Source organism: Pan troglodytes, chromosome 7, assembly GCF_028858775.2.
Source record: "Pan troglodytes isolate AG18354 chromosome 7, NHGRI_mPanTro3-v2.0_pri, whole genome shotgun sequence".
Taxonomy (NCBI): Eukaryota; Metazoa; Chordata; class Mammalia; order Primates; family Hominidae; genus Pan; species Pan troglodytes.
The window spans coordinates 25,277,210-25,293,965 of record NC_072405.2 but is presented as its reverse complement, the minus strand read 5'-3'; the positions used below and the strand labels follow the sequence as shown (position 1 = coordinate 25,293,965).

The 16,756-nt window shown below is 37.7% G+C and overlaps 1 protein-coding gene across 1 annotated transcript; it reads left to right on the top strand.

The window, feature by feature from the left end:
- The first annotated feature begins 3,410 nt into the window (after positions 1-3,410).
- Positions 3,411-13,622, top strand: FGF20 (fibroblast growth factor 20). Its single transcript, XM_001140918.6, has 3 exons — positions 3,411-4,014; positions 10,015-10,118; positions 12,453-13,622. Exons 1-3 carry the CDS (start codon positions 3,729-3,731, stop codon positions 12,696-12,698), a joined length of 636 nt encoding a protein of 211 aa, XP_001140918.1. The 5' UTR covers positions 3,411-3,728; the 3' UTR covers positions 12,699-13,622.
- The last annotated feature ends 3,134 nt before the right edge of the window (positions 13,623-16,756 follow it).

Here is a 16,756-nt window from a genome sequence, read left to right as displayed (position 1 = left end):
TTATCCATTCTGTGTTTATTTTTAGAATAAATAAGCGTGTACATGTAGACGTTTCTCATTTTTTTCTTTCTTACAGAAAAGGCAGACACTATATATATTCTTTGCTGTTTTCACTTAACGGTGTATCCTGCAAATATTCTATGTTCGTTCACAGACATCTTTGTCAGCTGTATAATGCTCCATTGTGTGAATGTACCATAATTTATTCAGTTTTCTATGTATGGAAATTTATGTTGTTGCTAATATTTTGTAATTATAAATAATGAATAATGTGCAAATATACTCTTATTTTATTGGGGATGTATATCATGACCATTAAATCCGCTCTATTTCTTTTTCTCAAATTGAACACATGTAGCAGCATCAAAAGGTATGAACTCCTCATGTGTAAAAACAAAGGTTCCTGACAATATATCATCTGAAAACCTATATAGGGATTATATAGTCTGGAAAACTCAAACTACATTTTGTGGAAGTAGAAGTTGTACCACGTATTTGTATAACAGCAAGGCAAGTGTGGTCTCTAGGAAGCATAGGTAAAGTTGATTAGATTGCAGTGTATACTTAAAAGTTGAATAATGCACTCTTGTAAAACACTCTTCAAAATTATTTAACTTCCCATGATATCATCACAGCATGTGCAAAAAAAAAAAAACTTTAGTGTTATCTTTTCCTGTCACATGACTAGTGCAAACAAAAGAAATTCTTATCTTTTTGTTTCTAGTCTGGTCCTTTATAAAACAGCATTAAGCACCATTCAAACTTACACATTAAAGGTTTGGTTTGGGAAAAAAAGATTTATTTTGTATTTCAGACCAATTATATTTGTTAAGTTAGAAAGCAAAAATTTTCACAACTAGAGTTTTCTAGCATATTCTATGCATAGAAAACTATAGTTTTAAAACCATTTTCCAATATATTTTTACATTTAAGTCTCATGGCAACTCTAGGCATAGTAGTTAGGCTGGAGTTATATTATCCTTATTTTACAAAAGAGAAAATAAAAGCATTTAGAGAATTTAAGGAAATTGGCCTGGGATGTTGGACTCTGTGCAAAACTAGGATTTAGGACCATATTTTTTCGCTATAAAGCAGGATGTGCCTATGTCTTATGGTCATTGTGGTGATCAAATAAGGTAATACACATGTAAATACCAAGGTGTACAAAGAGAAGGCGATTCTATTATGAAAGTATTTAAACTTTCATGACTATGAATAAGAAATTCCCCATTTTTTGTGTATATATAAGCAATACAACAGATTTGAACAGTCTAACAGCTATAGCTCATACAGCAGGACTAAAGTGTTCATGTGGGAAAATAGTTTGTAGACTGAACTAGTACTTTTAGAAGCAGGTGATGATAATATATTTCCATTGTGGAATAATTAACAGCATTATATGTTGCACAGAACTTGGACCTTGAAACAAACCTCATTAAAAGGCACTTGATCTAAGTTTAAAACCCTTAAGTATCTCCTCTTTAAAAGTGATCAGTGGATGTACTGGCTACTTCAGTTATCCTGCTACGAGATTCACACAACTTTGATCTAAGTTTCTTTGATTTAACACTGCAATTAAGAAGATTTGGTTCAAAGTAAAAGCTCATTGGTTGATGTTTTACACTGATGTGATAATGTTTACACAGATGTGTTTGAAACCTTGATTATGGTGGATTTGGGGTCCTACCACAAGACAGACTGCTGTTATTTGAAAGGTGAAATAATATAACATTTACCTGGTACAACCTTTAAAACAGACTTAGCAATATACGTTTCTAAAGTGATTTATCTGTTTATTGTTTTTAGCCAGTGTTTTTGTTTTATTTCATATCTATCAACAGTAAATCACTTGCTTTAAGAACTCTTTTATAACTTGGTTACACAAGGGTCAGTAGTTAGGCCTGTAGTGATGAAAATGTGTAACTATACCCACTTTAGAGCACCTGCCAATTAATTAGAAAAAATCCTTCAGACCAAATAAAATAAACCAGTCAAATCCACCTGAGCTCCCAGGTTTACGCTTTTTTTGAACAGATCATGAAACAAGACTGAGAAAGTAATCTTCATCAGTTCCCTAAAACTTTTTGCTCAGAGGAAGCATAAATCTGCCCAATGATTCTCAATTCTTCTACCACTGAAAAATTTTAACAGAAAGATCTTGAATTTAACTAGTGGTGCAAAACCAGTTACAACGTTTAAATGAACATGTATCTAATTCCTTGGCTTCCATGGTTTTTGATTTTACAAATATGCTCAAGCACTCTTCAATTTTACCAGTAACTTTTGAAGTCTCAAAACACATCAAGCCTCAAGACTATTTCCATTTAGTTATTTTTAGATTTTATAATTAAAATGTAAACAAAAACATCTAGCTTTTAGAAAAACGCAACTAAGAAAAACAGGAAAGTGCTCTTAGATTGTAAAAGGGCCCAAGAAGCCACTCATCATTTATGACAATATTCCAGATATTCATTTTCTATTCACGGCAAAATATAGACATGTAAATCATTTCTTTCCAGCCTATTTGGATTTACTGTAAATCCTTTGATTCGTGATTATATTATGTTATTATTTTACACTAATTAGAAGTTCATGACCTTAGCACAGAATTAAAAATACATATGTGTATTATGTATATATATATATATATATGGCAATTTTGGTTATATTATGTGCTGAGTAAAGGTAAACATTAAAGAGAGATTGTAAAGAGGGGGAGGGAGGGTGTTCCTTACCTAACCTTGATTATGTAAAGAAAATCCCCCATCTAAATGATAAAAGAAAGGAGCGATACTTGTACATTTTATTAGTGTTTTAAAATTAGTGAGTTAAACTGTCAAAGCTTTGATTTTTCTTTCATGTGTGTCTGGGCAGGTCTGTAAGCCCCAGGTAACGCCCTTTTTCCTTCTCCCTTGCTTACCTTTCTTTGCACCTGTCCACTGCAGGCTCCCAAGGAGTCCAATTCTCCTTTTCTCTTTCCTCCTCCTACCAATGCCCTCCTTCTCTTTCTCTCCCTCCCCGCCTTCCCTCCCTCCTCCCTTCCTCTTCTTCTATATCCCTGCCAAGTTGGGCTCCTTTTAGAGGCGATTTATCACTGCAAAGCTCACATCAAAGAAGGTTGCACGGCCGCAGCTGAACAGCATCACCGCTGTCCCAAGGACAACCCCAAAGAGGGGCCTCGACTGCACCTCCTCGAAGTTGCTGGCTGGCTTTGGCCAAGTGTAGGAATGGTTTTTGCGAGGGCATGGATGGAGAAGTGCCAAGGGCCCCTTTTGGTCACTTCCGAAGAGCAAAAACGTGTTGAGAGGAGACCGGTTTAAGATTTCAAACAGAACCTCCCCAGCGCGCATGAAAGGACTTGATTAGCATATGTCAAGAGGACCCGCTTATATACTCGGTGTGTATGTACACAGGACTCTGATCTGATCAGTTTGCGGAATTGGAGCCCCAGCCAACAGCCCTAGTCCTAGTATTGGCAGCGGCAGCTATAGATATTTCTGCAGAGCCAGCAGCCGGCTCCCACCTACCCAAGGAGAGAAGATCGCTCCAAGACAGTGAGAGCTTCCCTGCCATTTCAGTGCAAAGTCCCTCCGGAGCGACCTCAGAGGAGTAACCGGGCCTTAACTTTTTGCGCTCGTTTTGCTATAATTTTTCTCTATCCACCTCCATCCCACCCCCACAACACTCTTTACTGGGGGGGGTCTTTTGTGTTCCGGATCTCCCCCTCCATGGCTCCCTTAGCCGAAGTCGGGGGCTTTCTGGGCGGCCTGGAGGGCTTGGGCCAGCAGGTGGGTTCGCATTTCCTGTTGCCTCCTGCCGGGGAGCGGCCGCCGCTGCTGGGCGAGCGCAGGAGCGCGGCGGAGCGGAGCGCCCGCGGCGGGCCGGGGGCTGCGCAGCTGGCGCACCTGCACGGCATCCTGCGCCGCCGGCAGCTCTATTGCCGCACCGGCTTCCACCTGCAGATCCTGCCCGACGGCAGCGTGCAGGGCACCCGGCAGGACCACAGCCTCTTCGGTACGTACTAGCATCCCGACCCCACCCCCATCTGCGCCCCAGCTCGGCTCCTCGTTCCCTCCCCTTGCACCTCCCTCTTTGCCTGCCAAGGGCGTCATCGCCGCGCGGAGCCCGGAGCTCCCCTGGACCCATCCGGTGCAAGACGCAGGCTGGGGCTGAAGGGCTGGCCAGAGCAGCCGCGGGGAGAAATTTTCCTGCTGGTTTGTCGCCGCAGCCTCTAGCAGGGCAGCAGCTGCAGATGCTGGGGGCGGGAAGAGAAAGGGTGGGCGCTTCGCAAGCTCCTTCCTGCCTTCCCCTTGCCCTTCCCACTGCCGGGGACACCAAGACCTGGTGCACTCGGCATCACGGTTCTCGCACTGCTTACCTCGCAGGCAGTTTTTAAAAAAATCCCTGTATCTTTCTCTCCGATTTCCTTTCTCATTTTCCCCCATGCCGTCCACTTTACAAAAATTAATAACAGGAAGCGCCGGGCTTCTTTAAACATGCCCCACAGTTATGCAGCTGATTATGCACCCGGGGCTGCTCTGGGCATGGTTTGCGAGCATTTACGTGTCTACCTAGAGACCTGCAAATGTTCACCTGAAGAGGTAGCAGATTAACTTTCCGTGGGCACATTCGCTACTGTAGGGCTCACCTGTCTGAGGTTCCCTGAACTCCTAAGTTCTATCTGGGTGAGAAAAGAAAAGGAAAGGGGGGGAGGGGTGGGGGAGGAGGAAGACCACCCGGCTACTGAGCATGCCTAGTTCTTCAGCCAAGCTCCTCTTTGGAAATTGTGCAACCTGAAAGCAAGGATCTTGGTATCGACTTTAGGAAAGAGGAAATGGGAAAGCGAAAGAAGATATGGGTGGGAACACAGACGGACCTGTTTCAGAATACCTCCGGCAGGGCCTGGGAAGAGAAGGGGTTAAAAGAAACAAGAGAATGATTGTTAAGGCAGTGTCTGTTAAGATACTAGATCGGGAGGGTCTCTCCTGTTAATGACTTCCTAACTAGCTGTGTAACTAGAAAGTGCCTTCATCAGTCTGAGGCTTAGTTTTCTGTACAAAGATGGGGTGCTCTCCGGTTCTAATATCCCAGGATCTTTCCCCATAGCTGAAGTTTCCATTCTATTAGTTAACCTGCTAGCAATCTCAAAGGATTTTGATTATCAAACTTTTGACATCATTGGAAAAATTCATTTTATTTTTAAAAAAGATACCATTAATTTGTCAGCCACAATCCGTAGCGCTACGGAGTTCTTTGAGAATGCACCCCATCTCTGAATGGCCCTCTCTTATCGTGTCCTCACCCCCTTGTTCTTATAATTATTCCCTTTTTGACTTGTAGGACTCATTAAAACTTTGGAGAAGTGTAAATCTCAGTTTAAGGGGACATTTGTAACTCTAGATGTAGAAATAAGCATGTGGTGGTCATTTGGTAGCACTTAAAGGCTTAGAAAATTAACTTTTTAAAACCCACATGTTTGCAGCTTCCACTGATCTCTTCCAAATTCCCATTGACTATCAGTCAAGAGTGTCATGACCTAGTGGCCAACCTGGGGTCACTTTTAGAAAGTGGTTTTTAAATTGAGGAGCCTTGAGATTTTCTAACTTCTGGCCTCCGGCAATCTTTCCGCCTTGGCCTCCCAAAGTACTGGGATTACAAGCATGAGCCACTGTGCATGGCCCTGAGACTTCGATTCTGAAGAACTTTGCTGACACCAGGTGGCTCAGTTCTCTTGCCTTTAAGGATGACTTCACTGCGCTCGTTACAGAAAAATATTCCAACTACCAGAAAGACTTAGAAATACACACAAATGTGATAATACTTACAGGAAGAGCAGGCAGAAGTTAAGCTTAGGTAATAGTCAGAATTTCACCCTGCCATACACAGTGTAGCCTCGGAAATTCTACTTTTAAGAAACTTGTGGCCGGGCGCAGTGGCTCATGCCTGTAATCCCAGCACTTTGGGAGGCCGAGGCGGGTGGATCATGAGGTCAGGAGTTCAAGACCAGCCTGGCCAAGATAGTGAAACCCCATCTCTACTAAAAATACAAAAAATACACACAAAAAAAATTAGCTGGGCATGTTGGTGGGCACCTGTAATCCCAGCTACTTGGGAGGCTGAGGCAGAGAATTGCTTGAACCCGGGAGGCGCAGGTTGCAGTGAGCCAAGATCACACCACTGCACTCCAGCCTTGGCAACAGACGAAGACTCTGTCTCAAAAAAAAAAAAAAAAAGGAAACTTGTAATTAAACTGTAATCTCTCCAGTGACAGAAAAAAAAAGGCCTCTTTTACTTTGTGTATGTTTATAAGACTGACCCTATGGGAAAAGATTAGTAAATATTTGTACACTTGATAACATTCATTAATGGCATTTAATGGCATTTCTTTAGGAACGGAAGTTGAATATCAGAATTATCATCTTGCTTGCACATTTTGTTTTTGCTAAATTTGTGTTAATTATTTAGTAGCTGCAAAAAAATTGACAGATTGAATTTGTGCCAATGTAAGTCACTCTATGGTGGGAGACTATGTATAGGAACAAAATACTGTTAAACAAAAGGAAGATAACCCAGATTAGTCTGGGAGTGAATGGCCTCCTTGTGATGTATTGTAGTACATCCTAGTGGCCTTCAATATCATAGACATCATAACTTACTTTAAGGCAGTGTGGGTAAGAAGAAAGTTTATGTTCAAGCTATATAACATTATGTGCTTCTGTATGTTTGGCTTCTTTTGCTAGTACTTCAGTTACTAATTATTAAATTATTATGTTTTTTAAACTCCTATCTTTGCTATCAGAGTGACAGTTTTGAAAACTCAAGGATGGCTATTTGAGATGTTAAAGGAAATAACTTTTTTTTTTTTTTTGCCAGTTTTATACTAATTTGGCCATGAGTTATCTCTGTATTTATAATGGAGTTTTCCTACACAGTAGTACACAGCAGGAACAGCTTACCTAATACGTAAACATGGAATCATTTCTGGAAAAAAAAGTTTAGCCTGAGATCAAACATATTTCTTTAAAGGCTTTTCCTTTATTCTCCCCTATTCTCCATAGATTTGTCTGATGTGGTTGCATTGTGGGTTGACTCACCTGTTTATTATGATTATTAAAAAGGCTGGCTTTGAAAGTGATACCAGAAAGACAAAGTACCTCCAAGTCTTTTTATGGGACACTGGGCATTAGAAAATCTATCTAAAATCTGTGATTACCTCTTAAGGAAAGTTTTTCATGTGTACTCTTTGTAAAGGAATTAGCTTAGTTGCTACCTCATATTATAAATAAGAAAGACTTGTCAAATCTCATTTAAGAATCAAATGATTACAAATTACTACGTGGTGTACTATTTCCTCAAGGAGAAAAAGGATCAGAATTTAAAAGTGTGACTAAAATCTTTAAGAGGAACACACACACAAAACACATAACCTCTTTCCCATCAGTCCCATGAGCCATTGCAAAATTATTTATGCCTGGTTATATATAAGGTTTTCGGTGTTGTTTACTAAAGTTAAAACTATTGCATATAATTATTCTAAGAACATAAATAACCTTTTGTCTTTCTACAGCTACATATTTTTTCAGCAAGCTGACAGCATTAAGATAAGAATTAAAGTGTAGGCGGTTTACCTCTGAGTTTTCCAAGAAAAATGAACACTTTATGAGATTTGTTATATAATTAGCTTATATGGACATTAAAGCCATATTTTATTGTAATTGAAAACTTGTTCTATTCTACATTCTAATCACTTAATCAGTTCCTGTTCTTTGAAAGACAAGAGAATCTTAATGTAAATCAGATACTTAAAGGGAATTAAGTTGCATTTCAACCACAGTACACTTTTTAATTTGAATGTAACATTCAATACAAAGTAATTATACATTTGTAATTATATCCTGAATGAAGTTACATTAATATATATATTTTCTACCAATTATGTTTTGGGCCTATGTTTTTGTTTCTGGCAGGACTCTTTTGCTAATGAACTTGGCAGTGAGTTTGATTTTCCTTCACTCCCCACCTCTGTATTTGTCATTATGATGGCTGTCCTAAGCCTTCTTGCTGTATCTTATCTTCTCTCTGCCTTAGGCTTTCAATGAGGGATCCTGGATCTTTCAAGCCACTTATAGACTATTTAGCAGTGTATTGTTGCTGTAAGATCCTTGATAGCTCTAGTGTTCTACATGATCTCCTAATAGTTTGAAAGAGCTCATTTGTCTTACTAAGAATCTCTGTTTCTGACAAACAGTGAATTAGGTTTGGATAGAATAGAGCCCTGCATATCAGCAAATAGTCAGATTCTGTACTTTCCCTTGGCCTTGGGAGTATCACGTGTCCAAACAGGAACTTGTACAATAAATCAAGAAATGACTTAAGAGCAAGAGTCAGGCTAAATGGTACACATTTATACTGTTTGTAGAGCTCAGGATGGGGTGAAGGGGTGAAGGTAGAATGCTATTGAGGAAGGCAGTGCCAAGCATAGAAAATACAGCTATGCTTTTTCAGCAGAGTCGAAGAGGGAAGAATGAGACAAAGGCATTAGTCCAAAGTTTAGTGTGTGCAGAAAAAAAAGGGTGATCCAGAGGGAGGCGTTAAGTTTTTCTTTTTTAAACTGTGGTGTATCAGTGTATTTAGGGAAGAGTATTTGATCCCAGTTTACTGATAAATGGCAATAATTCTAGAAAGTTATTGATAGTAAATCTACTTGCATGCTAATTCATTATATTTGGCTGTCATATTTAATGAATTATAAAGTCCTTTTTCTTCCCAGAACTTTACAATTTAATTTTAAAAATTACACAGCAGGAAACATAGCATGTTATATAATCTATAAAGTCTTGAAACTACTGTATTGTCCTCAAGAAACAGTGTCCTGAAGTAGAAAAAGTGGATTAGGGCTAAGAATGTAAGTTTAAGTGTCACTTCTACCATTTATAAATATCACGTCCCTTAGGCAAGTCAGTAAGCCTTTCCGAGCCTCCGTTTCTTTATATGTAAAATGGGGATAATAATATCTTCCCTATTTATTTTAAGGGCTTGTTTTTTAGAGCCAGATAAGAAAATACAAACAAATGCCCTTTATTGACTATAAAACTCTGTTATACCCAATAAGGGATGCTGCTGCTCCTAGAAACAGATTGACTTGATTTATTGTAGATAAAAACAAAACAATGAATAGAAAATGGTTATAATTAACTGATGAGATCATGGAAAACTGAGAATACCTCTGTTATATACTAATTTATGATAATAATAGCTTCCGTTTGTTGAATGCCTAAATGTGTTAGTCCTCACCCATCTCCTTTAGGGAGGCATTTCATCCATTTTGCATATGAGGAGGTTAAAGTTCAAAGAAGACAAATGACTTGCCTACTCAACCTAGTTAGTAATTTCCTGAACTGGAATTCAAACCCAGCTCAGTCTGGTGTAAGGTTTCACACCCTTCACATTATACCATTGTTGTAGTTCTTTCTCCTTAGTTCAGTTAAAAGCAGAGGTCCTTGTCACATGACCAGGAAAGATTAGGCTCATGGACACATAGAAGGGTGAGAAAAATGGAATTTATCGGCCAAAAAGGAAAAAAAAAAAAAAAAAAAAACTAAGCAAAGCAAGAGAGGTTCGAGGTTCCTGTTAACAGGCCCCCATCTCACAGATTGAATCCCAGGTTACCACCCCGTTACGGGAGAGGCCAGGCTCCTCCCCGCTGCAAAGGGTGTCAACTTCCCGAGGCTCCATCCTGTTGTCCCAGCACGCAGGCCGGTCAGAGGTTCTCTGGGAACCCCTTTATACTTGCTTGTCTCACCATGGTGAACAATTTTTTCCTTTTTTGTCCTTTTTTCATCTGTCATAAAACAATTGCATAGCTGTTTCCAGTGTACAAAGGACTTTTACACGTACATCATTGTATTTGCCAATAATGGCCGACTACCGCTCCTATTTGGAAGATTTTTGTTAGTCATATGCTCATTCATAAATACAAAACATGGTGTTTTTATGAATTGTTTACATATGCAGGTATCTTGGAATTCATCAGTGTGGCAGTGGGACTGGTCAGTATTAGAGGTGTGGACAGTGGTCTCTATCTTGGAATGAATGACAAAGGAGAACTCTATGGATCAGTACGTATTATTTTTATTTTTTATTATTATTGTAATTCTTAAAATATTGACTATCTATTATGTAATTAAAATGTCTACCAAGAATGTCTGGTAGAAGCATATAAAACATACTTACGTAGAAATTGAAATCTATCCTGCTAAATTTCCATGTGTCTGGGCAATAGTATAGTAACTCAATTACATTTTTAAAACCCCCAACCATTATTACCTTCAGCTCATTAGTTCTTCCTATACATTACCTTGAGTCTTTCTAGTTTTCTCTGTATTTTAATCATTCCATCCAGACACAGAGGTAAAAGGGGGAATATTTTTTTCTTGCCATGTTAGACTCTCTCACCTTTATGTTTATTTAAGGTAAACTTTCTCTACCTGTTATCATCTTCCACAGCTAAATATACGTCACTTACTTGCTGACCTTTGTATTTAAGAAATAAGTGAATAAAGTTGTGGGATACTGCAAGTAGCAGGAGAAGATGGCAAACACACTGTTCTTCTATGCCTGTAGTCTTGAAAATTTCAGTAGCCATGGGCTCATTCAAAGTTGTATCGGGCAATTTTTAAGTTGCTCCTGGGGATAAGTGCACGTCTGTGGATCTAATATGAATGTTTAAATATGCCACTTAAGTTATACTTTTCAGGTCAATATTTCATCAGTTTAAGTGTTTTTTGTTTTTAGAACAAATCTGCAATAGCAACACAAGAATTAGAATAGCAGGACAATATCACACTCTACCTTAAAGCACAATATGGATTTTTCTCTTTCATTGTTAACATTTTTTCATTTGTTCACAGTTGCTTAAATGCTTTTATAAGAATTGGTAAGATAAAAATGTATGCCAGTATCCCACTCCTCTTCTTATGTGAACTCTTTTCTTGAGGTTGAAGTCTCTGTAATTATTTCCATCAAGAATTGACTTTGTGTGATTAAGCAGATGGCACTCTCTGGTAACTTTTTTTTCTTAATCTCAACTGGAACCACAATATTCAGCTAGAGTCTTAATATACACTGAGAAGAATTGGTGATGATATTGAAGTAGATGAATATTTGTCCTTTGTAAGGGTAAAACTTGTTATTTCTAGGCTTCGTGTCAGCTCAGAACAAAGAAAAACAATGCAATGTATAATAATCATAAGTATAGAATTACAATAAAATTAATAGAATTACAATAGAAAAAACATGCACACAATCTTCATGTGTATTTTGGATTTAAAAAAAGCAACTGTGGTTTATCACTTAGGACAATATACAGTCCATTTTGAAAAGACAATAAATCTTAATCGTAAAAGATCCAGATAAAAAATCGTGGAGAATGTATCATCAAACAATTAGTAAATTCATAAAGAGAAGATATATGATTTGGAGTGATGATCATGAATTTGGAATTTGTTTCTTAGCAAGATCTTGAAATGCTCCAAGGTGAGAGTAGAGACTTGATAGGTAGAACTCTGGCATCTAATGATGGAAAAAGATAAACTACAGGTCTGCTTGGTAGTGATGGCAGGAGTAGGGTGATGATATGGGACATGAGAAAATTCAGGATATTTTTTAGGTATTTGAAAATAAAATTGGGAACTGACATTTGACTGAAAGTTCTTTAAAGCAGGGGTCCCCAACCCCTGGGCCATGGACTGGTATTGGTCTGTGGCCCGTTAAAAACTGGGCTGCACAGCAGGAGGTGACCAGCAGGAAAGTGAGCGAAACTTCATCTGAATTTACATGCTGCTCTCCATTGCTCACATTCCCACCTAAGCTCCGCCTCCTGTCAGATCAGTGGCAGCATTAAATTCTCACAGGAGCATGAATCGTATTGTGAACTGTGCATGCGAGGGATCTGGGTTGCATGCTTCTTATGAGAATCTAATGCCTGATGATCTGTCACTGCATCCGTTCACCCCCAGATGGGACAGTCTAGTTGCAAGAAAACAAGCTCAGGGCTCCCACTGATTCTATATTATGATGAGTTGTATAATTATTTCATTATATATTACAATGTAATAATAATAGGAATGAAGTACACAATAAATGTAATGCACTTGAATCACCCTGAAACCATCCCCTCTCCCCATCCTGGTCCGTGGAAAAATTGTCTTCCATGAAACTGGTCACTGGTGCCCAAGAGGTGGGGACTGCAACTTTAAAGTACACTTCCAGATGAAGTCACCTGCACTAAGAATCAGAGATGACATATGAACTAAAACAAAATAAAGCAAAACCAATTTAACCTTTTTCTTTCTTTGACAAGGCAAAGAAATGAAAATATAGAGTTGAAACTTGTAAGGAAATTATCTCAAAGGTATTTTTTAAAAAAATAATAGTTATCTTCTCTCTTTCAGGAGAAACTTACTTCCGAATGCATCTTTAGGGAGCAGTTTGAAGAGAACTGGTATAACACCTATTCATCTAACATATATAAACATGGAGACACTGGCCGCAGGTATTTTGTGGCACTTAACAAAGACGGAACTCCAAGAGATGGCGCCAGGTCCAAGAGGCATCAGAAATTTACACATTTCTTACCTAGACCAGTGGATCCAGAAAGAGTTCCAGAATTGTACAAGGACCTACTGATGTACACTTGAAGTGCGATAGTGACATTATGGAAGAGTCAAACCACAACCATTCTTTCTTATCCTAGTTCCCATCATAAAATCATGACCCAAGAAGACATTCAAAATATTAAAGTCTATTTTCTACTGGGAGACTGGATTTGGAAAGAATATTGAGAAAAAAAACCAAAAAAAATCTTGACTAGAAGTAGATCATGATCACTCTTTATATGTGGATTGAGTTCCCTTAGATACATTGGATTAGTCCCTACCAGTAGACTGAAGCCAAAAATCTGTTAAATTGTGGATAATGGGAACCCTCACATGGTTGCTGCTGGTGCCTCACCTCTCTGGATTATGTTTACTTTAAAATTTATGTTAAAAATAGAGACTTCATGTTGAAGAAATGGATTGACTTAGCCAAGAGCATTGCTACATAAATTCTGAGGACCCTGTAGACTTCACAGGTTATGGCATTATATGTTTTAAGAAAAAAAAAAAGCTAAACAACACCTGGGTGAAACATGAACTATGAAACATGCCACACCAAGACAGAACACTTTTTAAAAGAATGGACCTATTTATACACTTTCAATTTGAAAATATTTATTATATATATTTATTTATTAAAGAGTTTATTTTTTACTGGGATATGAAGATAATACAAAGAGTAAAAAACAACAAAACTTCCGTTATTGTGCCATTACTTTATTGTGGTGTCTTGCTCTGTAAAGAGGACATTATTGTACCACCTTAACCATAGAATCAGATTTTGAATTTCTTTTTAAAATATAGTATAGATTATATTTTTTATGCAGTCAATTGCCTTCTAAATGTAACATTGGTTTCTTTTGGCCTAGAAAAATGCCTCATTGATTTGTATTAAATTCAACACACATTCAAAAGGGAATTAAACATTTTCATGTAGTGTTTTGGCTTCATTGCTTTTCGGGTGACAGTTCTTTTATTTATATAACATTTAAAAATGACAAAATTCTAAATGCCCTAGAGAAAGACTTTAGTATTTAAAGAACTTCTAATGTTGAAAAGTATTGAACATTACAGTCAACTTATGTTTACTTATTTTCTTAATTCAGTGTGGCAAAGACCATTTCTTTCACCCAATATGATTGTGGGAAGAACAAGTCTTTGTACCACCTCCATTAACAATGGTAAGTCCCCATCTACCTGAGTCAGGTATTCTTTTCATTATATCTCTTATTTAGCCATTTATTCAGCAAACATTAATTTTTTTATTTTCTTTTTTAATTAAATTTTTATTGTGGAGATGGAGTCTTGCTATGTTGCCCAGGCTTGTCTCAAACTCCTGGCCTCAAATGATGTTCCCACCTCAGCCTCCCAAAGTATTGGGATTACAGGCATAAGCCACCATGTCTGGCACAGCACAGGTTCATTAAAGGCTACTATACAGTAGTATAGTATAGTGTTAGGCACTAGGGGGAAATGGGGTGGTCCAGATAGAGGTGGGCCCTACATCATGGAGCTTAATGGCTGGTGGGAAAGACAGATAGTAAACAAGTAAATTAACAAATACCATAATTATGAATGGTGAGTTATTCTATGAGGAAAACAAGGTTCAGACAGAAAAAAAAAGAAAGAACAAATGTAGGATGGCTCAGAGAAAGCTTTTCTAGGGAGATGAGATTTCTGATGGGCCCTAAAGGGTAAGAAGGGGCTACGCAGGTAAAAAGAAGGATGAGAACCTTCTAGGGGGGAGGAAACAATGATTCTGGGGTTCCTAAGGCAGGAAATAGCTTTGTGGCTGGAGCTTAGTGAGCTATTGGGAGAGTGGCACAGATGAGTTTAGAAAGCTAAGCAGATACAAATTCTGGTAGACTTGTAAAAGTTCTTCTAAGGTTTTATTTCCTAGTGCCCAGCAGTTGTCAATGCTGCTGCCCTCATGGTTGGGCATGTAGTAATGATAGTGGACCAGCTGCCACTCTTTACCAAGCTGGAGAGCTGGGTAAGACAAGGATTGCTGGCCTCTACCCCCAGAGATTCTGATGTGTAGTTCTGGGGTGGGGTCTAAAAATGTGCATTTCTAGTTTCACCTAGTTTCCTAGGTGATGTCGACCACACTTTGAGAGCCACTAGTCTGGAACAGTGTTTCTAACATTTAATGTACATATGAATCACATGGGGATTCTTATTAGAGGATGATCTGGGATTTTGCCTTTCTACAACATCCCAGTGATGCTCAATGTTCCTAGATCTTGAAGCACACTTTGAATGACAAGACTATTGCTTTAATGCTATCTTATTTCTATATTCGTTCACCATCTTCTTACTTACATAAATTAATGCTGATGTGTATGGTGAGAGGAGAGAGTTCAACATATGACTTTAATAAAGCGACACTTGAATGTTCGTGTATGTGAAGAGTTGGGTGTGCACTCGGGTGTGTATATGGGAGAGATAGAGAAGGAAATGTTTTAGCTCAAAATCTCTTGGTTTTATGAATATAAAAAATAGTAAAAATAGTTTAGCAGTAGTACTTAAATAATCTTCAAAATAACCCCATTTTTACTTTTGTTTATAAACTAAAAAGTAACGAACTACTTTTGGTTCGATGTTTGACATCCATATTTAAAGTACATGCCCTAAAGCAAGCATTAAGCAAATATTTTAAGTCTTTTGCAAAGTGGTTCTGGTGTCTAAACTTGTAACTATGAGGGAAATTGTATACATTTAAAAAGACAGTACAATGATCAAAGATGTCCCCAAATAAACATTGTTTTTCAATCAAAATTTTTTTGAGATATAACAGGAATATATGTCTAACATTTTTATTGTGACAGACATTTGTAGTAATTTGAGGAATGAAATGTGATTAAAACAATGGTTTTATAAACTTGTAGAAAATTAGAAAGTCACTGTATCTTTTAATCTTATTATGTTTATATATTGGCATCCATTCCTATGTCAGAAAAATAATTTGCCTTTGCTGGACTGACACTATTTGAAGAAATGATTATTGGGTATCCAGAGGGATTTTACTTGATACTACTAAATGGAAGTTATATGTCAACATATTAATTAACTCATACATGGAGAGATAAGAATAATTTGGTTTATTATCAAATCGATATTTTGAAACCAATTTATTATATTCTCAGGATGCTAGTGAGAAACTTCATCTGTTATCCTTTTCGTCTCCTTATTTTCTTCATTTAAAAATGTTCTATTAGTAATTATAAATTAACTTTCAGTTTTTATTCTTTTATATTGGTATATTAACTACCAATTGCCAAACTCCTCCACATTTTCTGCAATGATAAGAGAAATCTAAGTATATGGGGGTGGAGAAAACTCTTGGTCTGTCGATTCCAAAGGGTTTGGTTTTTAGACAAATGCAATGTCAAAACAAGGAATTTATTTTATTTATTTATTTTTTATTTTACTTTAAGTTCTAGGATACATGTGCAAAACATGTAGGTTTGTTATGTAGGTATACATGTGCCATGGTTTGCTGCACCTACCAACTTGCTTTCTAGGTTTTAAGCCCCACATGCATTAGGTATTTGTCTTAATGCTCTCCCTCCCCTGCCCCCCATCCCCCAACAGGCCCCGGTGTGTGATGTTCCCCTCCCTGTGTCCATGTGTTCTCATTGTTCAACTTCCACTTACGAGTGAGAACATGCAGTGTTTGGTTTTCTGTTCCTGTGTTACAAAACAAGGAATTTAAGGCCACTAACCCTTTGTGAGGTTATAAATCTATCATAAACTTAATGTATAAAAGTAAGAAAGCCATTCAGGCTATCACTTACGTTCATAATGCACTTATGGCAATTTCCAGTTTTGAGAATTAGCTAATCATCAGAAATATCTCATATATACCAAAAGCCTGGCTTCAATAGAAAAGTTGTTAAGCCTACAGATAGAATGAGTCCTCACTTAATGTTATTGATATATTCTTGGAAACAGTGATACTAAGCAAAAGGACATATAATGAAACCAGTTTTACTGTGGGATAATTGATGTAACAAAAGGTACATTCCTATGGCATATTTCTGATCACAAAAATATCACCAAACCTCTGACTAATGTAGAAATCAAAATAAACTTTTAGA

Bases quoted from the DNA above. Each gene is read 5' to 3' on its own strand.
- FGF20 (XM_001140918.6), top strand. From the start codon at position 3,729: ATGGCTCCCTTAGCCGAAGTCGGGGGCTTTCTGGGCGGCCTGGAGGGC. The intron at 4,015-10,014 runs GTACGTACTAGC...TTACATATGCAG, and splicing joins GCAGGACCACAGCCTCTTCG to GTATCTTGGAATTCATCAGT. The intron at 10,119-12,452 runs GTACGTATTATT...TCTCTCTTTCAG, and splicing joins AAGGAGAACTCTATGGATCA to GAGAAACTTACTTCCGAATG.